Source organism: Phyllostomus hastatus, unplaced genomic scaffold (assembly GCF_019186645.2).
Source record: "Phyllostomus hastatus isolate PE091 unplaced genomic scaffold, TTU_PhHast_1.1 phas_scaffold_182, whole genome shotgun sequence".
NCBI classification, from domain to species: domain Eukaryota; kingdom Metazoa; phylum Chordata; class Mammalia; order Chiroptera; family Phyllostomidae; genus Phyllostomus; species Phyllostomus hastatus.
This window is the reverse complement of record NW_025334013.1, coordinates 21,837,243-21,861,617: the sequence shown is the minus strand read 5'-3', so window position 1 is coordinate 21,861,617 and position 24,375 is coordinate 21,837,243. Positions and strand designations below refer to the sequence as shown.

The window sequence follows — 24,375 nt, the reverse complement described above, 5'->3', positions numbered from 1 at the left end:
CTTTCCCAGACAGTATTCCAATTTCCAAACGTGGAAGAGGCGTGTGTGTGTGCGTATGTGTGCGCGTCCGCGCCGCTTGTGTGAGTGCGTGTGTGTCTGTATCACTGTGTATCCGTGTGTCTCTGTGTGTATGGGGGTCATATTAATGGGTGATCTTTTAAATGAAAATGAGAGAACTGAACTTGAAAGAAACTGGTCAATTGTAAAACAAACAGGAATAAACAATCCTTAAGATGTAATTTGTGGTTTAGGTCTGTAGGTGAAGGTGGCGCTGAAGAAGAACACCCACCCCCCAATATTTTTTCCTTTGCTGCGCCTCCACCCCCTGCATTTGGAGCGGCGAAGAAGCGGCTCCAGAGTGATTAATCCGGGGATAATTCACCCCCCTCCCCCCTCCCCCGGCGCGAACCCCGCGAAGCGGGATTGGAGGGAGTCATTTCCGAGAGCGCAGCGCGCCTCTCCCCGGCCGGGCGGACACTTGGTTCATTCCAGCCGCAGAAGCTCAGGGCTCCCGCGTACCGGGATTTTTTCCGAGCAGAAAAAAGCTCCAGAGCTCTCCTGACCTCCTTTCTCCTCAGCGGCGAGCGGAGCCTCTCCCTCGGCGCTGCCGGCCGCGCCATGCCGCGCTCGCGGGGACGCAAGCAGGGGCGCTGCGGCTGCCCCGTGGGGAGGGCTCCCAGCGAAGCCGGGATTTCGGCGCTCGTGCCGGGCGCTGGGAGCCGCTGGGGCCGCCCGTCGCTGCCACCAACGCCGCCGCCGCTGCTGCTGTTGCTGGGCTGGGGGCTGCTCAGTGCCTCCGCCGCCGCGGGTGAGTCCGGCTGCGCTGGGGAGCCGGCGGCCGCTGCACGCCCCACCCTTGCCCCGACCGGTTCCCCGTTCCTTTCCCCATCCTCCCTCTTAACCTTCCACCCTCCCAGCCGCCCACCGTCACGCTCAGCCCCAGACTCCCCCCGCCCAACTGCGTCCGCACCTCCACCCTCACCGCTACCCCCAAACCCAGCCGCAACTTGGCCGGATCCGGCCGGTGTGGGGGCCTGGGAGACAGACATCCCCGCCAGGGCATACGAACCGTGGCTTCAGTTTCTCCAGTCTCCCAGCCCCCAAGATGCCAGGCTTTCCCCGGATAAACTTTCCTGGAGCCCTCCCCCTACCTCCCCATTCTGGGAGGCACACCCGTCCGGGGGCCTGCAGAGTCTGCCCTGCCCTGCCCCCGCCCATTTGCTCTCGAAGGAAGCCCGCACCCCCGCCGGAGCCACCCCGAGGCTGCGGCCGCCATCCCCTTCCCCAAGAGTCCTCCTCCCTCCTCGCTCTGGGTTTGGAGGGGGTCCGGTGGGCGCGGGTCCTGAGCCGGGGGGCCCCAAGCACGCTTTACCGGAGAACTCAGGTGGGGGCTGAGGGTGATGGGTGATGATGGAGTAGGAGGTGGGAATGGGGGTTGTGCTCGGGGGCTGGAGAGGGAGTGTCGCCTCAGGCTCCGCGCCGCCACCTTCCCATCCGTTCCCACTCCGCGCCAAAGTGCCCTTTCCCGCGCCCTGCTGCAGCCGAGCGCCGGGGCTGCGGCAGCGGCGGCGCGGGCGGCGGGACCTGCTCCTGGCGACCAAGTCCGGGAGGGGGGCAGACCTGGCGGGTGCGACGAGTCCCGAACTTCTCGGGTGTCTGGCTTCAGCCTGTGCGCCAGAGAAGGCACTCGGCCCTTAGAGAGAACCCAATCCCCAAGTGGGGACGGCCTCGACGGGTGCTTTCTTATTTTATCCCCCGCACCCCTCTGAGACTGAGCCCTAGCCACAGCCTAGAAAGTTCCGTGTGCCCGGGTGGAGACCGGTCCAACGGGCGATGCCTGGGGCCGCATTTTCATTTAGCCTGGAGATTGGCACCCTTGACACCTGCTGCCCAGGCCTGGACTCAGGGCACCTCCAGCCTGGAGCTGTGTTGGATTTTGGTTTCGTTTGTTTTAAACCACCGATTGAACCTCTGAAGGCTTTGTCTTGGCCACTCCAGCATCCCAGTTCTCCCTTCTTGGAAAGTGCACCCCTTCCCTGGCAAGCTCTCCAACCCACTCTGGGCTCCAGATCTTGTGAGTGGGTCCCCGTAGACGCTGTCGCCAGCTCCTTAGCCGGGAATGTTAGGGTTGCAGGTCAAGGAGGGCGAGGAGCCAGCCCAGCTCTCCCATCCCTACTTGACCGGACTTTCTCAGGTTCTCCTAGGAGTCATAGCCGCTGACACCCAGAGAGGGGCGCCCGCGGTGCGCGCGCCTAAGAACTGTGGCCTCACGTACACCCACACCCACTGGGTGGCTGTGCTGTTCACAACGACGCCGCTGGTCATTCAGACTCGGCACACCGCTGCTACTGGCCATCAGGCCTTTCAGCAGTTTGTCCAGGTGTGGCCCCTCTCAGGCTTAGGCGGCCTGGTAGTGCTCCTCTGATGTGATCAGATTGTTTTTCTAGCTCGATGTGTCCCAGGCCCCAGGGTATAGCATGCCTCTGGGGAAAGAAAAAGGCCCACTCACCAGAGCTTGCAGGGTGATGCTGGGCCCTGCTGGAATCCTGCCTTGTGGTGATCATCTACCAGCAACTCTTTGGTCAGTAGAGAAGTTGGGGTGGTGTGGGCGAGTGATTTGGGGGAGAGGGGCTTGCTCTCTGGCAGGCCTGCTCTAGCTTCCAGTGTTCCCAATGCTTTTCTTTAAACTTTCTCTGCGTTAGATGTGCTGTTTGGCCTTGCAAGCAACAAAGAGTTGGAAATGGACTTGGTGACAGATGACTGCAGGGTTTGGCCTGTTGGAGGGAGAAGCACACTCATTTTGTGCTCTCTTCACACTGTTGACTTTAAAAGATGCTCAGGACTGAGCCGTCTCCCTTCCTTAGCCCAGGATGACTGGATGCAGTGAATAAAGGATCCGAGGAGGAGGAACACCTCCTCACTCACCTGTACCTTTGACCCTCACTCAGCCCCTCCCATCTGTGCCTGGCCTCCCCCCACTCCCAGCCTCCTTGGAGATGTCCCATGAACGACCTCTTCTCCCTGCTACCAGTCACTCACTCTTCCTCCTTATGTCTCCTCCTGGCCTATAAACAGCTTTAATCTTTAACATGAAATAAGTTAAACCACCTTCTTGGCTCTGTTGACTTTTTAGCTACCATACCGTCTCTCTTTCTCTTTTACAAGTCAGCTGTCTTCAAAGGGGTCTTCAACTTACTTTCTTTGCGACCATTCACTCCCTGCAGTCCACCTTCTCCCCCCAGAACTGGAACTCTCTGGGAAAGATCACCAGTGCCCACCCTAATTGCCAGATCTTTCTGTGGCTGGTTTTTCTTTTCTCTTTTTTTCCCCTTCTCTCTTTCCTCTCCCCTCCCTCCCCTCCCTCCCTCCCTCCCTCCCTTCCTTCCTTCCTCTATCTTTATCTTCCTTTATCTTTCTGTGATTTTGAATGCTTTGGGTTACTCCTTTAAAAACCTCACTTCCTCCAGCTTCTGGGACACCGCTTTGCTGATTTTTTTTTTTCTTACCCCTTGACTGTTCCTCCCCATTCTCTACAGTAGCACTTATTCCCCACCTCCCCCCGAAGGATGGTTTCCTGCACTGTTCCATTCTTGTGCTTTTCCCCATTTTCCTTCACCACTCCCTGGGTGAGCTCATCCAGGTCCATCCCTTCCATATCCACAGGGACTTCCTGCCAAGATGCTTCTCTTCTATGTCTGTTGTCTTTGTCGCGCATGGAAACTCTGGGTCTAGGCAGCCCATGTATCTGGCTGATGTTTGGACATCTTCACCTAGATGTTTTCTTTCCAAAGCAAACTCATGAGCTCCTCTCCTGAGCCTGCAGTATTCCCTATGCAGGCTGATGGTACCTGCTGGCTCCCAGGTAGTTACCCAGCCTAGAAGCCCAAGTATCACCCTCAACTCCTTCCTTATCAGGAGGCCATCAAATTCTGTAAGTTTCATACCCTCAGTTGTCCTCAAACGTTGCTACTTTACCCTGGGTTCAGAGGCTCTGAGCGTTGAAAAGGCTGAAATGCCTCCCATCTCCTTAATAAGTTATTTAAAATCAAAATAATATTAAACCATAAGGAATTCCGACAAAGTTCTGATTTTTCTCCTGCTAACCACTTCATTGTTTTAAAAAATTCAAATACCACATTATTTCTCAAAAAAATTCCCCCTACTTTGCTTGTTCCCAAATGCTTGTTATCAGAGGCCTCTTGCAGCCTGGAGTGCTGGCCATACCCAGCGCTTGATAATCGTGCTCATTGAATTGCATTCAAAGTACTGATTTATCTGCCTCGCGTGTTGAACCGGGAGCTTCCCGAAGGCAGGGCCAGTGCTTCATTTCTCTTTTATTCCCGTCACCCAGCCCCGAACCAGGCATGGCACTGGCGTCCGGTAGATGGTTGTCAAATCAGTGGGTGACTTTAAATCTTGTCAGACCATATTTCTAAGGACCAATAAAGCTACGTAAAGAGTGTTATGGCTCAAGGAAACCGGAGATAACGATGACACCTGGTCCCCTGTTGTCGCCTGCCCCTCTACTAAATGTCATGGATAGGTAAGATAGCTCCTTATATTCCAGAAGCGTTATAACCACAAGCCCTCGGCATACCACTCCCCCACCCCTTAAAAAGGGAAGGCATTTAACTAGTTGCTCAGGCACGAATGTATGAATTTGAAATTCCATTCGCAATTGAACTCTGGGTTTATGGTTTAAAAAACATTAGCTGACTACAGCAGACAATGTTGACCCTTTCATAGGCTGGTGGGCGTGTGGCTTTGCTTCGAAGGAGGCTGGAAGCACGTGGCAAGGGGACTGGAGACCCAGACTGTGGGGTCTTGAACACTGTAAGGTGTGGATATGCCAGGAAGAGTCCAGCAGGTGGCTTCGGCAGCACCATCTTGCCTCGAGTCTGGCCTGCGTCTGCTTCATCATCATTGTCACTCCAGCAGATGAAGGGAATCTGATTGCTCAGCGGAGCCTGATGCTCCTTGTTGGGGAAACAGATGAGCTTCAGACCTCTCCAAGGCTCAGGCTCCCCACCTGCAAAAGGGACAAGTCATTCCTGTGTTGTGAGAAGGAAGAGAAGCAGAGATGCAACAGGCCCGGCACATACCCGCCTCATCGAAGGTGCCCTTTAAGTGGAAGCTGAGGCTGACACAGGAACGCCGAGGACAAGGGACTCAGCCGGGAAGCCTGTGTGCCCTCATGGTGTCCTCCCCCACCCACCGCCCTCAGGAAGCATCTGGGTACCCAGGACAGCACCACTAATAGCTGATGTTCACTGCCTTCACCATGTGCTCCCACTCATCCCAGGCACTTGCATGTATTAACTCAAATCTCACAGCGATCCAGTGAGGCCAGTGCTATTATTATCCCCATTTTATACATGAAGCAGTGGGTTCAGAGAGGACATGGAACTTATTTATACAACAAGTCAATGGCCAAGCCAGGGTTTGAACCCATTCTGCCTGACTCCAAATCTTTTACTCATAACCATCTGCTGTCTGACTTCCAAGAGCACCCAGCTGGCCAATACCCCTAGAATCCTTCTGCCTGGGCCTCTGGCCCCTGCCCTGCTTTACCCTCTGCCCCCTCCCTCAGTTCTGCTGTGCTGCTTTTGGCACTTGAGGTCTGGCTCCCAACCTTCCAGCCCCTCAGGCAGCTACGGTCCATCCATCCCCCCTATTGCTCTTGGGACGTGACTGCAAACTTATCCTTGGTTTGCTTCTAGGCCCAGACACCCTTCCAGACTGAACTCCGCTGTGGGCTCTCACAACTCCCCAGGTTTCCCCTGCTGTAAAACCATCAGGACATATTGGAATGCCTTGTTTAGTGAGAGGAGGTCCAGCTATATCCCCTAGACGTCAGTGAACTTGGGCAGGGCAGTGCAGCCCAGATCATAACACGCAGAAGACTCGGTAAACACCTGTTGACAGGACCCGCAGCAGGCTGTCTGGAACTCAAGGCTCCCTTCCCCTGTTGGACATTCCCAAGGCAGGGGGTTCAGAGGAGTGGGAAGAGGTGAAGGAACATCCCCAAGTGGGAGGTAGTCCAGGCCATTCTGCATCCTACTAATAATGGCTGGCCAGTGTTTTATAGACATTAGTTTTCAATTCACACAACAACCCAACCACTACAATGACATATTTGAAGAGACTGAGGTTCTGAAATTAAGCAATTTGTCTAAGGTTGTACAGCAGATAGGTAAAGGAGGCAGGATTGAACCTCAGGGCTACCGACTCTGGGGGCCCATCCTGTTAATTCATGGAAAGCGTTTGTCACAGTGCCCATTGTTAGCATCGGTATATGCTAGAGGCTGTCTCCGGTACTACTCTTTCCGCTGCTACTACTGGCTACTTGCTTTCTGCACCAGCCTCTTCGAATCACAAGAGAAACGGTTCTAACGCTATGCTGCTCTAAGCTGCCACTGTGTGCATCATCATCAAGAGTCTTTTCTCTTTGCTCTCTCCACTGAAAGCACAGCCCTTAGATCCTGGCCAACTCCTCCATTCCTTCAGCCCACCTTACTTCCAGGAGTGGTCAAGGGGGAGGAGCCTCTATCTCCCCCTAGAGGTTGGAGAATGCCACTGACACTGCCCTCCTTGGGTTTCATTTGCTTAGTGGGACATGGCCTCCCAACCACCTGGTCTCTGCCTGCAGAGATTTTCCATGGTAACAGGGGAATATCCGGATGAACCTGCACGTGGAGGGTTATTTTAGAGTCCTCTGCCTCCTGGAGACACTATCTCAGGCTTCACTGGCTTTGAATAGAACTTGGCTCTCCTTTGGACCCGCAGAAAGCAAAGGGTGGGCCATAGTACGTTGTGGGGGGTTCTCAACCTGAAAATGGTTTTATATTTCTTAGAGATTTTTCTTGGCTCTTGTATGTTAAGACAAATGAAGAAAGTCATATTTTCTTTCTGGACTGTTTAGAGCTCAGCCCCCAGGATTATCTTTTCAATACCCATTTTTTAAAGAGGAGATTCTGTGTCTTTTTTCCCCCTCTTTTACCCAAGTGTGCACTTAGCTCTTAGGTCTTTGGGGGAGGGTGAGACTCTCCGGCTTTCTCATGTATCTTCGTGTAACATGAAGAATGGCCGTGCCCCTGTGTAAATCACCAATGAGAACGCTGGCCAAGCTGGAGATGAGAGGGGAGGGAATGTAATGGACTCTGATGGGGTAGGATTGGAGAAATAGGATGATTTGAGAGGGACTGAGATGAACTGGGAAGGGTTGAGTGGGGTAGGATCAGGAGTGCGTTAGGATGTGCTGGGATGGGACAGGTAGAATGAATAGGGATGGATCGAGGTGGGTGGCAGAATAAGGTTGAATGCAGTATGGTTTGGGGTGGGGCTGAGAGGAGAGGATATGGAGCATTCAGGGGGTTGACTGGGTTGGGGTGGGGTGAGTGGTTAGACTGGACTGGACTGGGATGGGATGGGATAGGGTGGATACAGTCAGAGCGAGGTGGAAATGGACCATTAGGATGTGGGGGACAGAGGAAAATGTGTCGTGGTGGGATGGGGTGAGGTGGGAGTAAGTCCAGATGTGACTCACTGGGGTGGTTTGAGTTGGGTGAACTGGAATGGGATACTGGGAGAGGTGGCGGTTGGGGTTATGCAGACAACTGAGTGGGCCCTTTGAGGAAATGGGAGATGAGGGAGGGCGCCAGCAACAGCCCGCCCCCTGTCATTGTAGCGTCTTCCTCTTCCTCCCAAGAACGCCTCAGTTTCTTTGTTGCCTAAACTGGGATTTCCCAAGATAGAGAAAGTCCCCACCAGCCCTCGCTTCCATGCTGACAGGGTCCTGAAGTGCTTGGGGCACCAGCCCCTGCCCTCAGGGGTCCTTCCTCAGGGCAGAGCTGGGCAACCTGCTGGCCCCCACCACAAACCCTACCAGAGAAAGGTGCCAGGCACACACCTGGAGCCCCAGTGCGGCCCATGTCAAACGCAACAGCAGGGAAGGGTGCTGTGCCCGCCCTAACTCTAGTGGGGTACTGCACCCACAGAGAGCAAAGTCCTGGGTGGTTTAGGGGCTCACCCCTGGCCCTCCTATTTTGGGGCATCTTGCCGCTGGGAATTGCCTTTCCTGTTCTACCTCCTTGTTTCTGTATTTTTGGAAAATTTTAAACTGAATTGATCTCTGAGAGGATGTCAGTCCCATCCTTGAAAATCGTCATTACAAGGAACTTTTATGATGCTAAAAATAATGTATGTATAGTTAAATTACCGAGAGCACCAGGATGACTCTTAGAAATTTCTTTGAGCATCTCCCATGTGGTCTAGAGCAGAAAATAAGGGCTCATGTTGCAGCGCAAATAGCCTTCCTCCCTGCCAGTGTCATGCTTACACTCGAGTAAGTGCAATTACAAACCAGGTACCTCCGAAAAATTACGTGTCCATCTTCTAGGGTTTCAAATAGGAAATAGAACAAGTAGCTACTTGTCAAGTAGCTACATGTATTTATTGAATGAAAGTAAGCGGGCGTGACAGTTGTAACTTTAAGCGGAGAAAGCAGAGACTTGGCAGTTTAGACCATTTGAGGCACCAGTGTGTTATCAGAGGATGCGCAGGCATTTGGTGTGGATGCTCGATGGCCCTTTGTGAGATGAGCAAGCATGGTGCAGTGGACTCGGGCCCCAGGAGGTCTGACCGCGTGCTGGCTGGCCGCCTGGCTCTGCTCCACCCCAGCCCAAGTCTCGCTTGCCACCTCCTGACCCTCGTTGCTTCTTCCATCGCCGTTTCAGGGCTGGGGGTCAAGGATGCAGAAAGGCTCACAGATTGGGCCAGGCTTGCTGGTGATGTGTGGGCTCCTACGTACCACCTGGCGATAAGAAGGAGGTGAAAGCTTAATGGTTTATTTTCAGTCCATGTTAAAATGTTTCCAGCATGAAACAGGTACCTCAAGGATGGCATTCCCTCCTCCCTGAGACCTGTGTGGCCCTGGCCCTTGTCATTTGTGCAGGCCCAGAAGGACTGACATGCAGCAGATCCATAGCAGGGAGAAAGACATTCTGACATATTTGGTGTATGCCTTGATATTTAGCCCGAGAGTCAGGGAACTAGTCTTCCAGACTTGGTGGTGCTTCTACAACTTATGTGACCACGGGAGAATTATTTCACCTTCCTGGGCCTCCGTTTCCTTACTTGTAAAATGGGGATAATGGTACCCACCATGTCTGTGTAATACCAGACATAGAAGCTCTTTCATCAACAAAACAAAAATGATCCAGAGATATTAGAATAGGTAACCAATCTAAGCCTCATGCAATGGGAGATCCTGCCCAGTGGCCAGGCCAGCTTGGCTTCGAGGGATGTGAAACCCCCTACTTCTCTAGTGAGCCTGCTGGCCTTCAGGGCGCAGCGGTGGTGGGTGAAGGAGGGTAAACTCGCTGGGCTTCCTGGCCCCGACCCACTGTTACGCTGCAGTGTGTGGCTGCCCCTGAGAATGTGAAAGGAGGATGCCAGCTATTCCCATCCATAGCCCATCAGTCATCTGCCACGGCCCCTCCTTCCCTGTGCACCCAGGGCAGCATCGCTGTGAGTTCCGTCTGGGAGGGCGGACTGTTCAGGCTTCCCTTTCCCGAACACCCATCTGGGGGACAAGATCCACAGTGAGGCCTTTAAGCTCTTGCAAGAGGAAAACTCCCTGTATTTGAGGACCACTAAGCCTCACAGCTCATGACATTTTGTTCCAGGAAGCATGGGCAGAGGAAAAGGTTACAAGGATAGTTTTCCTGAGTCATGTGGATGACACAGTTGGGTATTTTTGTTTTTGTCTTCTCTCCCTCCTCCCCCTCCTCCTCCTCCTTCCTCTTCCTCCTCCTCCTCCTTCTTCTGAGCCCAGGTGCATAACATTGAGTTAATCCTACCTTCAGACCATGGCACTTTATGATCATCTGTCAATGCCAGACTCCTCTCTTATTTTATTTAAACATTTTCCTCCCTTTATACCCCATCCTAAGGCATTGCTTTCCTCTCTCGTCAGCACCCACTCTGATATGTTTGCTATGTCTTAAAATATGCATGGATTCTTATAAAATATGTAGGGTTGTTTTGTGTGCATATGCATTTTAAATTTACATAAATGATAGTGAACGATACATTTCATCCAGTTCCTTACTGTGTTTACTCCACACTGTAAAGATCTAGCCCGGCTCCCTGTGAGTGCCCAGTCCCCGGTTTCTAACTGGCGTGGGCATTGAGTGTCGAGCATCCATTGCATTCTGTGTGTCCGCTGCCCTGGGGAGAGACCTGTGGCTCGTCCGTGGCTCCTCCTGGCCACACACGAAGTTCTGAAGAACTCCCAGCACGTGCTGTCTCGGGGCCCTGTGTGAGAATCACTCTGGGTCATGCAGATGGAGGGGTGGGGTCCTTGACTTAACGTTCTGCACTCTGCCGTAACGTTTTCTAAAGTGGCTGTGCCAGGACACGCTCCCAGCTGGGGTGCGTGAGAGGTCTGTCTGCCCAGGTCATCACCAGCATCTAATACTACCAGCCTTTCTGGTTTTCCCCCTTCTGATGAGTATAAAGTGCCATCTCATTGTTTTAATTGACATTTCTCTGATTGCTAGTAAGTTTGAATGGCTCTTATACACTAGTTAGTTGTTTGAGCTTCTCTTCTTTTGTAAATTGCCTGTTGCTAGTCTTTGTTTGTAAACTGGACTTCCTCTCTTAATGTGGGAAAATTTTTGGTTGACTTGCAGGAGCTTTTTTTAATCTTCCAAATCTTGACCTTTGCGACCTTTAGAGGTTATAAATAATCTCTCTCATTCTTTCTTAAAAGTATATTTTATTGATTATGCTATTACAGTTGTCCCAGTTTTTCCCCCTTCACCCCCCTCTGCCTAGTACCCCCCTTCCCTCGAGCAATTCATCTGTCTATTTTGTTACAGTGTCTTTCTTTGGACAGAAATGCTTCCTTTTAAACGTAGTCACATCCATCAGTGTTTCGTGGAAAACCGAAGTTGGGACATATGGGGGCACTGGTGAGCTGGGGGCAGGGCAAGTACTCAGGCCCACCTGAGTTTACCCTCCTGCAGGGCGGGCTCTCTGTGCGGAGGGAGGGCTTGGAGTCGTCCCAGAACCTTCTTGTCGTTCTGGACTCCCTCATCCTACAGGAGGTTTCTCTTCTGGTTGAAGGCTCTGTTTCCTGGAGGTGCCCGTTGAAGTACAAATCCATTCTCTGATGGGTGCCACACTCAGAGAACGTGAGGGGTGACTCGGCCCCACGGCAGGTGGTGGCGGAGGGCCTGTGCTGTGCCTGAGCGTTCCGATGCACTGGGGGCGTAGATGAGGGTACGCAGGACAGGCAGCGAGTTCACGGTGGTCGATCACGTCTGAAAGGTGGAAGCAAACCAAGTATCCCTCACTGGAAGATGGATAAACAAAACATGGCATTATCTATGTACATCGAAATATCATTCAACCTTAAAAAGGAAGGCTATTCTACCTGCTACAACATGGGTAGACCTGGACACATTATGGTAAGTGAAGGAAGCCGGCCACAAAAGGCCAAAACTGTATGACTCATCTTAAGTGAGGTACTGAGGCTAGTCAGATCCACAGAGACAGAGAGTAGAAGGGTGGTCGCTAGGGACTGGGGGAAGGGAACATGGGGAGTGACATCTAAGAGGGACAGAGTTTTAGCTTTACAAGGTCAAAGAGTTCCTCGGACATATGGTGGTGTTGGTAACGCAGCAATTTGAATGTTCGTAATGCCATGGAACCGGACTCTTTAAAAATGGCTAACTTGGTAACTTTTATGTAGTCTGTATTTTGCCACAATTAAAAACAAAGAGGGGTAACTACCCAGACTCAAGGGGTCAGGGAAGGCCAATCGAGCAGTGAAGTTGAGGCTGAGACTTGCAGGATCGGTAGCAGAGCACTGATAAAGGGGAGCAGTGGGGAAAGGCTGCCACGAGTGGAAACCTATGTGCCGGGCTCTCAGTCAAGTGGAAGCCAGTCATGTTCAAGGTCTAGGAGAAGATCAGTGTGAAGTGAAGGTCTGCTCACTGGATAAGGGCGACGAGGGGTCTGGAGGGTCGTGAGCAGCAGCGTGGCCCGATTGGCCTGGCTGCGCTGTGCAGGTGTCTGAAGGAAGGAGGGGACTCGGGCAGAGAGCACTGCTGGGGAAGGCGGGTGCTGGGGTACATGGGGCTTGGAGCCCCATGGGGAGAGGGCAGCAAGGCGGGGATGAGCGGGTCCTTTTCCCTCTGGGTTTCCCCCACCCTGTTCCCGCCTACCCTGAGAGGGTAGACAACTGATGTACTGCCAAAAGTCCATGAAACTCTCACCCATACATTGTGGGTCATAGATCATAGTCTGTGAACCCCGCCTCAGTGGGAATGTCCCAACACTTTTATCAAGGATGGAAATAAAGGTAGGAAACCTACCTGCGTGGGGATGACTTGGCAGGCCATTTCAATGTACTGTCCAGTGGGGAGACCTCTGGGCTGGCCCTGCCTTGTCCAAGTCATGCATGCCCCTCAATATTTTGGTTATTCAGCCTTTCTTGTCCTCACTCCTCCTCTCTTCCAACGTTCTTCACTTTCTCCTTTCCCCAGTCCTATTACTTTCTTGAACACCAGGATTCTTTTCCCTTTTCATTCCCAACCTCATCATCAATTTGAGCATCCTCATGACCTTTGACCTTGTTCTCACCACCTGGCCCAGGACCCTCCCTCTCCTTGGCCTTTCCTTTAGCCAGGCTCAGCCCAGCAGCTCCATCAACAAGGAGGATTTGTCAGGCCCTTGGCTGCTCCCATCTGCTTAGGAGCAGAGAGCTAGGCCATTTGAACATCGACTGAGCACCTAGTGCAGTGGCCCCGGGCTGAGGGCCATGGGTACACTACCGTTTAAAGCCACATGCCTTCCCGAAGGACAGTTCATTATAAGCCCCCAAAGGCCCAGGGAAGCAAAGAGAGGAGGGGTTGGGGGCAGCAGGGCAGACTTCACCCGAAGGTGAAGCAGGCTCTCTGGGGGTGAGCCGGTGTCCCTCAGAGGAGGATGACATGGGGCGAGAGGCCTCAGACAGAGCGGGCCGCCTGGATCCGGGCCTGAGGCAGCGAGCTGCGTTTGTGGGATGGCAGGTTTGCATCCCCTGCCTCAGCACCATCCTCATCGTCATGGCAGCTGGAAGCAGTCCTTTCAGGGAACCTGCGCTGAGAGCTGCATGTGCCCCTCCTTAACCTTAGACCCTGCTCACAAGTCAGTCACTGTGCAGTTGAGGAAGGTGATATTGAAGGAGATTAGGTTACTCGCCCAAGACCACACAGCTCAGGAGGGGGACCTAAACCTATTCTGATTCTGTAGCTCACAGACATAACCATGGTACCCAAGTTTCCTTCCCAGTTACACATGTGGATTCCAGGCCCTCCCCTGATCTTCGGAATCAGAGTATCCAGGAGCAGGGTGTGCAGTCTGCCTCTTTAAGAAGTTCTTGTGATGGTGATGATGATGATGATGATGATGATGATGGTGATGCACATGAAGTGTGTCTGGAAGTTCTTAGGCGTCCTGCTCCCTGGGTCTGAAGGTGGAAGCTCTTAGGCATTCTGCTCCCTGGGTCTGAAGGTGGAAGCTCTTTAAATGTTCTGCTCCCCAGGTTTGAAGGTGGAGCTCACAGGAGACAGGCTGTCAACCATCCACCTTCCTCTGCATACCTTCTGATGACCCTGGTCTTGACTGTCACTTCCTGAGCTGCCATCTGCAGCCCTCTGCAGCACTGTTCCCCTGGCTTCCACCTCTCCAGCCCCCTCTATTTTCATGCTGGCCCTGGGAGAGCCGGGACACGCCTCAGAGGCTGCAGCATATTAGAGGTGACCACGGTTTGTGCTGATAAGATTAGGGAGCCCCCAGAGGGGATTGGGAGACCACAGTAGCCCCACAGGCCTGCATTTGAATTCCTAAACTGCTTAACACACTTAACAAAAGGCAAGTTGGTAAGGCGTGGCCCGCCCGCTTAGAGCTCCTGAATCGCCAAGCCCCTGATTTGTTAGGTGAGGGAACTCAGGGGAGTCTTATCCTTGACTTCCTCCATGTACTAATTCCCATTATCCTAGATTTAATACTCACTGAAGAACAGACGCAAAGCACTGAAATGCCATTTTCCTAGGGCCTGTGATGGGAGGCAGCAGGCATTTTAGGGGAGGCATCATGGGCAGGCTAATGCAGGGTTAGCCAGGCAGGAACCTGAGAATGGGCCTGGGAGTCCAGCTCCTCCCTCCCTTCGTTCCGGGCTGGGGCAGGACCCAGCCCCCAGCAGAGGGGCATTTAGAGAGTCTGCAGTCCCAGTGAGGAGCCAGGGGTCTCACTAGGGAAACAGAGGCAAAGGGCCAGTTATGCAAATAAGGATGCTAGGAAATAGAGACACTGGGAGGCTAAGGGTGCATCCATTCCTTCAGTTATGCAGCCAAGTAGTTCTTGGGTTTCAGGAGGTGAGGTAGGACTATTAAATGAGTGCCTTGGAGGAAGGGGTTTCATGATCACAGGGGTCTGGAAAGCACGAGGCCTTGGTTTCCAATGTGTGGCTCAAGGCCTTACAGGAAGCCGGTTAGAAATGCAGCTTCTTAGGCTCCACGGCCCACCTGTTGAATTGGAATCTGCATTTTAACAAGACAGCAGGTGATTCCTCTGCCCAGGACCGTCTGAGAAGTTCTACAGGACAACACGTTCTGAGCCCAGACTTCAGAGTAAGGCCAGCCCGGGGCCAGTCCTGGCTCTAGTTGATTCTGGGCCTCAGCTGCCATGTTAGTAAAATGAGGCAAAAAGCTTGACCTCACAGTCGTGCCTGTAAAGGTCCGTGTTTGCAGAGTGCCTGGCTCTGACCATGCTTCCCTTTTGTCCCTTTGTCCCTATGAGCCCGCAGCCCATGTGTTCACCCCTGTGTCTCCAGCACAGGGACAGTGCATGGGGCATGGGAGGTGCTCTGTCAGTACTTGTTGAATGAACGAATGCGCATCGAGTGGGTGTCAGGTCAGACTGAACACCCTGGAAGCTGCCTTCCAGAATCGCAAAGCCTCGGTGAGGTTTTCCTTTCTGTTTCCTGTAGCTGTGCCAGCTTATGGCAGATTTTCCAAGGTAAAGGGATTGCTGAGAGGCTGGAGCAAAGGGCACAGTGGAAATTTTTGTTGCAGAGCAAAGAGATAGCTTGAGAAATATTTTGAGAAGTCTTAGCCAATGAGCTGATCAGTCCGGAGAGGCCAAGGTCAGGTCGGGTGGGGAAGGGTAGACTGGTGTGTGCCTGGGCCCAGCCAGTGTCCCCAGACCCTGGACTTTGAACGTAGGAGTTAATCAGACCTACCGCCACGCCTCTTTTTCCTCCTGATCCTCCGTCGGCCTCTCCCACTCAGCTCAGTCCCTGGAACCTGCTGCCTGGGCTCTGCCACTCAGAACCACGGGCTCCTTCCACCTCGGGGCCATTCTCAGCTGCGGGCAGCCTCACCCACTCACTCGCCTAAGCAGCCTTGTTTCTTACATCACAGCAGAACTGACGCTAAATGAAACAACCCTGTGAACCTTGCCGCTGAATGTCGGTGGAGAAGCGCTGCGGGTGCTGTGCCCTGGGCCACCAGGAAGGTCACTGCTGTCCCTGGTGTCCCCGCTCTCATTTCTCCAGTCCCTCCCTCCCCGCTGCTTCCTTCCCGTTAGCCGGGAACCACACTTTGTCTCCATCTCTACAACACGCTGAACAATACCCCTTCCTTGACTGTGCCCCCCCCCCCACTCGCTTTTGGCTGTCACCTTGTCTGTCTCCTTCCCTTCCCAGCCCTGCCTCCTGAGAGGGTGTCTGCCAATTCATTTCTCAGCGCCTGTCATCTGGCTTCCACCTTCCCGCTCCCGGGAAGTGCTTCAGCCCAGGGCGCCGCATGACTTCCTATTGCCCAGATCCAAGTGTCTCTCTTGGTCTCTAGACCTTTCCCCGTCTGGCCACAGCCTGCCTCTTTCCCTTCTGTGTGTCCTTCCCCCTCTTCAGCATGTCACTCCGCTCCTCACTCCCTCCCAATTGCATTGACTTCCCCATTGCTCTCTTTTTTCTTCTGCATTTCATTCCTTCCTGTGGCTCTGACACCCTCTCCAAAGGCTGATAATCCCCACATTCCACACTCAGGTCTCCAGTGAAGACCTTGCCCCTGAACTCCAGATCCACACACCGCCCGGTGGTCCTCGGTCCCATGTTCAGCATGCCACAAACCGAGTCCTTCCTTCCTGTTACCTGCATCACCACCCACCCGCCGCAGTCTTACCATCGAGACATTTCGTGTCCCACCCCCACGAACGGCTTTGCCAGCCATGTGTCTTCCTCAGCTGGAAACCCGGAGTCATCCTTGAATTCCACACCCACCCACTCCCTGTCACCAATCACATTTTGTGCACCCTACCTCCAGAAGAGCTCTCGGGCTTCCCCGCATCCTCACTCTTGCTGCTGTGGCCTCACCGTCTTGGACACTTGAGTCTCACTCGAGGGGGACCCAGCACTCTGGCAGGGGTGGTGGCAACATGCAGCTTCCACATCCATTCCTGCCTTCCTGTCAGTGGTGGTGCCCAGCTTGGTCAGAGGGACACGGGCGTAGCTCTGCTGTCTGGGATGGAAAGCGAGGGCCGGTGAGGTTGACGAGAAGTTGGCATCCTTGAAGTGGCAAAGACCAAAGCTCCTGGAAAAGAGAGAGCCTTCGAAAGAGTTTAAGCTGATAGGCCAATAACACCAGCCACTGACCGACACCGTGTCTCTTCTGGAGTTCCCATGGATGGCATGGAAGGACAAGGCACTCTAGTGGAAAGAACGGGAAAGTACTGGTTCACTTATGAACAGCCGGGCACGTACCTGCCACCCCTCAATGCACGGGCCTCTGGGTGCATGCGCTGGAGAACATGGCTCAGGCCTGAGCGCAGTGGTGGTTTCCATCTGCCACTGTGAGTGCAAATTTTGGGGACTGAGTCCTCACAGTAACTGCAGAACTAGGGCTGGGACAGGGTTCTCAGAACACACTCAGTGTCCCCTTTCCCAGCCAGCTCTGGACAGAATGACCAGCTTGTTCTAACTCCTATTTTTAGGTAGAACAGGGGAATCTGGTGGACATGCTTTACCTTTCAGTTCAGGGCTCCTGCCCCTGATAAAACCAATGGGGGGGGGCAGGTGGCAAGAAAGCCTTCCTCCACCCCCTAGCATGGGTGGAAGGGCTCTCGCCCTCCTCTGTGTGCTGAGACTGCCGTGCATGGTGGGGGTTGGCAGGAGGCGGGCAATCAAGGCTCCTAAATGTCTCTCACCCTTAACTCCGCCCAACTTTGTATGACTGGGGATGCTTTCCTGTTCACTGAGTTCCTCCCAGGAAACGTAGGCTTTGTTTCCACCAGATTGCACGGATTCAGAAGGGCATTGACCCTTTGCCCCATTTTTATTCCCAAAAGACGTGTGTAACTGCCAGTTGTTTTCAGGCCCGTTGGCCCTGAGCACCTCTCTCCCCGAAGCCCATCCCCCTACAACAGCCATAGGGGGACTCTGCCAGGGGGCAGGAAGTTTGCGGGAGCTTCTAGCTTCCTTCAGACCGGGATGCAGACTGAGGAGGACAGTGCCACATCCGACAGGCAGAAGCAGACATGCGGCCCCTCTTGCCACCTTTCCCCTCTCCTATTGCAGAGCTCCAGCCCCCCTTCCCACCCTCCTGTGGCCTCAGCCTTCCTTTCTCCACCACACATTGCCTGAGTTGAGTCCAAGAGACGTGTCCTGTCCTAACATGGGTGGTTTGGCCCTGGGAAAAGGCATCTTCTTGGGAACCCATTCTCAGTCCTTTTTTCTGAGGTCTCAACTACCCGTATTCATCCCCCTCAATGTACCTCATTGCGGTTTCCCCTTTCAGAGAGGCAGACAGCCCTGCCAGGGGGCTGAAGTTTTTTATGCAGTAAACAGAGGGGCTGGGGCACCCAACGTCCCTTAATTATCAAGCCTGTGGGGTCTCTGGAGGGTGGCGGCTGGGTCCCTCCAATCAGAATGGACAAAGGGCAGTGTGACCTCACTGACTGGGAAAGGTTCCAGCCCAAAGCAGACACTTGGCATTTATTTGGCCAGTGCCTTTTGGTTGGGGATAAATGCAGTTTCTGTTAGGCCCTTTGGAATATTGAAAATGGCCCACTAACTCTCCTTAGCGCCTTTGCAGACCCGTAGGGGCCCAGGGATCCCAGGCAGGGAACACCAATCGAGTCCGGCCCACCAGACCTTTCTTCCCCTTGCAGGCTGGAAACCAGCTCAGTGAAAAACACAAGGTATGTCACATGGAGAGATCAGAATGTCAGCTTCATTACCGATAATGCTGATTGGAGAGTGTGGCCTTGGATATGTGACCAGATTGGCTTGTTAATACATCACTTTTCAGTGGGATGGAACCACCCATTCCTGGGCACAGCCTCAGGCCTTCCCAACAGGATCCAAGCCGGCCGGATAAATTTAGGGAGGTGAGAAGCAGGTGGGACAGCTGAGCATGCCAGGTTCTCTCCCCAAACTCACTATTTAGACAAGTCACCACCGCCCCCACCCCAGCACGGGGAGAGAGAGGAGGGTCGGAGTGAGATGAGGAAAATACGTGTGGCTAAGGCACTTTGTCCTCGGGGGCATAGAGTGGGAACTCTGCCCTCAGTGGAGACAGGAGTGGGATGCGTGTGCGTTCCCTGACTCAGCCACAGTGGGTCCGGGCCTGAGCAGGTCAGCGGCACCTGCGGCTGGGAGGGGCCTAGGCAGGCAGGACCTAGTGCCACCTACCCAGGAGGGCTGATCAGAGCAGCCCCCTCCTTGGGCACAGTCGTGGATGCCAGCCAACCCTGGAGGACCCGAAAGCCCAACCCAGACAGAGAGGAGATATTGACAAAGGCGCTGATCATCTGGCTCGCTTGTCTCTGTGACATATTTAAATAGGAAATAAATTGCTCATTTTTCTTTTCCCTTCACCGTCCCCTGGAAGAGTAAATGCAGGATGTGCTTCATGCAGGCGAATTGTTAGGAAACGGGACCACTCTTTGAAATGTGTCTATTCTGGAGTCAGCCCTGATTCTTCCTTGGTTAACTCCTTGACAGAAATTGATGTCAGAGAGAGGCCAGATACCACACATTTGCTTTGCAGATGAAGAAGAACCAGAATCGAGTGGAATAATAGATCCAATGCAAGAGGAACAGGCAGGGGAGATGATGGAGAAAGTTACTTGTTTTCTAGGAAGAAACAGTGGCGATGCCCAGACTCTTTTCTTCCTCCTGGCCTCCCCCCTTTCCCTTTCCTTTCCTGCATTCAGCTAGCCATGCATCCATTTCACAGGTTGTACTGAACTCCCACTTTGTGCTGCACACTGGGTAGGGCTCTGGGATATGGAGCTGATGACATGCATGGTCCAACCCTCTGCCCCCTTCCCCACCCCTTGGGAGACAGATAGTTAAACAGGTCATTTAAGTGCAGTATGAGAAGCATCACGATAGAGTTTAGCATGGGGCTGGGATGGAGATTATGGGCAGGGCATGAATCTAGGCAGGGGCTATCTGGGGTGACTTCCTGGATGTATCATGAAGATATCGGCAAGGATCCAGCAGATGTTAGTCCAGGGAAGGCAAAGAAGAGTAAACCAAAGTTTCTTTACTTTGTGACTTTTGTCAGTAATGGCCCTGGAGGCTGCCTCTCTGGGGCGAACCTGCATCTGGTTGGGATGTCTGTCTGGTTCTGACTCTGACTCCGTTGAGCCCAGACACCATGCTAGATGCATAATACATGTCATCGTATTCAATGGTCACAAGATCCGGCTGAGGTTGGTGATGTAGTTATTCCCATTTTATGGACACTGAAACTCAGGTTTGGTGGAATGAAATGACTTGACCAAGGATCAGGGTCAAGGTCTCCAGCTGTTTGCACCACAGCACACAGCCTAGGGTCCCCAGCCAGTGCCTGGCGCTGGCACTGACCACTTACCTTTCTATAACAATAGCATTTATCCTCATGGATGGAGTTCCTGTGAGGAGCTACTGTTTCAAGCATTTCATGAAGACCATCTAGTACAAGTCTTACAACAGGTCTGTGAGGTAGATGGCATTATCCCCATTTTGCAGGTGGTCAAACTGAGGCTCTGAGGTTCACTAATAGTCACACATGGCTGGTAAATGTTGGAGCTAAATTAGACCCTATGGCTGCATGACCCCAAAACTCATGCTGCTGAGCAGAACATGGTTTACTTTTTCTTCTACAATTTTACATAAGAAAATGGAGAGAAGGGGCCATTCTCATCTTGCATCATCACTCCCTGCACGTGTTCCCGCCACTTTCCAGGCCTCAGTTTCTCACCTGTGTAAAGGAGACATCCTGTCTGCTTTGAATAGAGACAGTGGCCCGCTCAGCAGGGCCTTGCAGAAGCTGGATTTCCCTGGGCGTGTAAGGCACTTGCCACTGGACTTTAGGACTCTGATCTCCCGAGGGCTGCGTGTCTGTCTGAGAGGAGCTGCCTGTGGGCCTTGGCTCCAGGGACAAATTCGTTATCTGATCTGATCACCCGGACCCTCGGTTTCTTGGATGCACATACCAGACGTGGAGGAATAAGAATGTCTTTGGAGACTGAGTGGGCAGCTAGGAGGGGATGACCCCTGTCTCTTCCTCAAAGGCCACAGCAGCAAAAGGAAGGCTCAGGGACACTTCATGACTCACACCGGGCAAACCCTCATGGGCCTGACTCTGTTCAGTGTGGCCTGGAGCAGCTCACACTCCCATGGGGGAGGCACGTGTGGAGGAAGCATGCAGTGCAGTTGGGCCCCACAGACCTGGCAGTCATTTCCCGTGCTTCCCGTCTCCTTTCCTCGCCCCACCCCCACACGAACTCACATGCAAACCCAGGATGCAGCCCTCCCACCACCCCCAACACACCTGGATGCTGGAGTACCAGCCAGCATCTCCTTTGCCTGAACTGCTGCAGATGCCCGCTGCGCTTCCTCCCTCGTGGTGCTGCCTCTCTTCGCCAGCCCCGCTGCGGGAGAGCTTTCAGCAGTGCCAGTCAGACCATCCCTCCCCCTGCTCCCTTGTCCACGGTCACACCCTCCGTCACTTACTCTGCATTAGGTTTCTTCATAGTTCTTTTAACCACCTGGCCTGTTATGGGTGCATTTCCCCCCATTTACTGTCTGTCTCCTCAAGTAATTTCTATGCGATAAAGGATGATGTTTGCTTTGTTCTCTGTGGTCTGAACAGCACCAACTTCTAGAATAATGTGTTACACATAGTAGGAGCTCAGTGACTAGTTATTGGGTGTTGAATGAATGAATGAATGAATGAAGAGATGGAACCATGACTTTTGGAAGCCCAGCAGATGGAGCAAACTCTATGGGTGGGTGAGTGGAGTCGTTGCTGGGTGAGGTGACAGGTGACGGCAGATGGAGGTGCCTCCTCCTCCATCTGAGGAGGCTCCTTCTCTTTCAGAGAGGAGGGGACGTGACCCCAGACCTCGAAGGGCCTGTGTTGACAGGAGCAGAGGAGTTCTGCTGGGCTGGGGCGGAGGAATCCAGCTTGGGGAGGGGCAGGTGGCTGACCCCTGTGGAGTGATTTCGAGCCTGGGCTCAGGAGCCAGCCCAGCGGGTTCACACCCCAGCCCTGCGGGGAAAGCTGGTAAGCCACAGTTTGAGGTGACTATTAAGTCTCTGCTCAGGAGCTCGGAGCACCGTGTCGGGCATTCTCAGAAGTACATCATGGAGCTTCAGAGAGACCTAGGCTTAAATCCTGGTCCTCCTGGGTCCTAGCCTACATAAGAGACTTAATAATCTCTTTTGGCCTCCGTCCCTATCTCTAAAACGAGAACAGTAATCCCTAATTCACAAAATCTTTATAAGGATGCAGTGAGATGATGTACATGAAGCACTTACTTAGGCCTGGCCTGGTTCTGGGTCATGGTTGCCAAGGCAACGAGGCCTGCTGCATTCAGTGGGATTGGGAGCTTTGGGAGAAAACTTGCTTTTGAAGCTCTTGGTGGGGCCACAGGTATTCTCCAGACACTTACTGGCACTCTTGTGCGAGGGGCCCTGCCTTTGCTCTGAGACCTGCGCTCCAGCCTGCTCCTGCTGTCCCTTCCCTACAGGGCCACGCCCCCACCCTCCCTGGGCCTTAGCGCGAGCTGACACTTCTGTCTAGAGGGCTCTGCCCCGTTTCTTGTTCTTAACTGTGGCTCATCGGGCACGTCTCGGCTCCAGGTTCACTTCTCCCTCCTGGACCCCAGTCTAGGCCATTCTCCTAAAACTGCGTTTCTGCCCTTGGGGAGCTTACCACAGGAGATACTGATACATTAGTCAAAGTTACTCATTTGTTGTTATCACTCTCCCTCACAGAATGGAAGCTCAGGAGAGCAGGGACTGTGTGGACCTGCGTGTCATCCTATCACTGGGCCGCCGATGGTCCCTGGCAAAATAGGTTCTCACTTACTATGAAGAGTGACTCAGGGAAGATGGAAGTGACGGGCGCCACGGTGGCGACCTTGCCTTATCCTGTTCCTTCCCAAACACAACCGGGGAGACGGAGGGCGGCGCCTTGGCTGTGAACACCTCAGCATTAGGAGGGATGCCAGGTCTTTTTTTATTTATAACAACAACAATAAAACATTACACACTCAGTGCTCCGGCCACTATGCTCAGTACTCTGTAGACATTACTTCATTTACCTGAGCCGTCATTATTCCTGAGTGAGAAAAACAAGATGCCGAGAAGTGTGTACAATATGACCTGATTTAAAAGGGATGGACAATGCCAAACCCCTACTGTGTATGTGAGTGTACATGGGAGGGTGTGAGTGTATGTTTTTATGTGGTTTTATGAGCAGGAGTAGAGGTGTGAAAAGATGCAAATGACGTTGTTCATGTGGGTCACCTAGGGGCGTGTGTTGGCAAGTGGGTCAGGTGGGCCGGTGAGGGTGCAGCGTAGGGGAGAGCAAGCCAAGTGAGAGAAAAGTAAAACTGTACTAAACACCCAGCATGCATAATAAGACCATACTTACGTATTCATGCGAGATTATGTATGGGTGTGTATGGTAAAAAGAGATACAAAAATTATTCCAGAGAAAAGTGCTAACTGCTGAGAGGCGTGCAGTGTGGCGGGCACTTTCATGACCTGCCTGGAGGAGTGTGCATTGTTCCAGACTCCCTGGAAAGCGCTTTGGCAACACGTTATCAACAGCCTCACAAACACTCGTCTCCTTGGACTCGGTGCTCCACTTCAAAGAACGTACCCTGGAGGGGTAATCAGAGGTGCAGTCAGCCATGTATGTGTCAAGATGCATAGCATGACATATAATAGAGGGGAACATGGAAATAAACTTAATAGTTAATAATAAGAGAGAGGTCAAACGAAGTGTCACATCAGGAGGCCAAGCGCGGTGTCATGACAGCCCCGCAGACACAAGCACTCTCACCATCTCTGCGTTACAGGGGGAGGGACCAGAGGCTCAAGCCCGCCCCAGTCGCGTGGCGGCCGGCTGTGGTCGCACGGCAAGTGAGTGGATCAGGATGCGAGTCCTCTGTATTTGCAAAAGCATGAGAATTTCTACCTGTGGATGGGCTGGTGGACAGGGTGAACGCCAGTTGTTCAAGTTCTCCTGGAGGGAACGGTCATTCCCCGAGCTCTGGGAGCCTTGCTGAGCCCTGCCTGGCCACAGAGTGTGGCGGTGAGGGAGGAGCTAGAATGGGAATGAGGAAGTCCTGAGACACTGCAGCCGTCATCAGTCAGCAGCCTGACTTCTGAAAATCGCCTTGTGATGGACACTTGAGAGTAATTAGCGTTGTGGTTTCCTCCTGGAGTGGGCAATCAAGGATTGTGGGAAATTGCATGTATAGACGCTTAAGTAAAAACCCTATAAACCCTGTAGCTGTTCAGTGGAAGAGCCAGTCTCTGGTCAGAAATGCTCGCTCTGTATTCTGGGATGATGAAGCGGAGAGAACCCAGGCTGAAGCTACTTATCTCTTTGGTTCCTGAAAGAAATGAGGATTTTGTGAGTTGGGATGATTTTGACTTTGGAATTTGTAAGATATGTGTTTACTTTGGAATTAAGTCTTTTACTGTAACATTTGTTATGACTTCATTTCTGCATATAATTCTTCACTGGTAGAACGCAATTCTTGACACTTTCTGTATGATTAGAGTCCCTGTCCCTTTTTTCCTTTTTCTCTTACCTCCTGTCTAGTGCTGGGAGTAGGGAGAGGATTAGCTACTCAGAGCAAAGAAAGAATTAACTTGGAACTTTTGAGATGATCCCCGACAGACTGTAATAATGTGCTTTTGGCCAAGTAGCTGTTCACCTTGGTTTGCTGTGTTAAAACTGTAAATACGACAGATCATGGCATTTCTCTTCCACTGGATTGGGATTTTCCTGACTTTCTGCCTGACCACTTCAG

At 52.8% G+C, this 24,375-nt stretch overlaps 1 protein-coding gene across 2 annotated transcripts in view; it reads left to right on the top strand.

Moving 5' to 3' along the window:
- Positions 1 to 618: 618 nt before the first annotated feature.
- Positions 619 to 24,375, top strand: part of CSMD2 (CUB and Sushi multiple domains 2) — a 550,409-nt gene continuing 526,652 nt past the window's right edge. For both annotated transcript variants that reach the window (XM_045858971.1, XM_045858969.1), the window contains exon 1: positions 619 to 808. In XM_045858971.1, coding sequence (XP_045714927.1) covers positions 619 to 808 — 190 coding nt within the window. The remainder of the gene's footprint in view (positions 809 to 24,375) is intronic.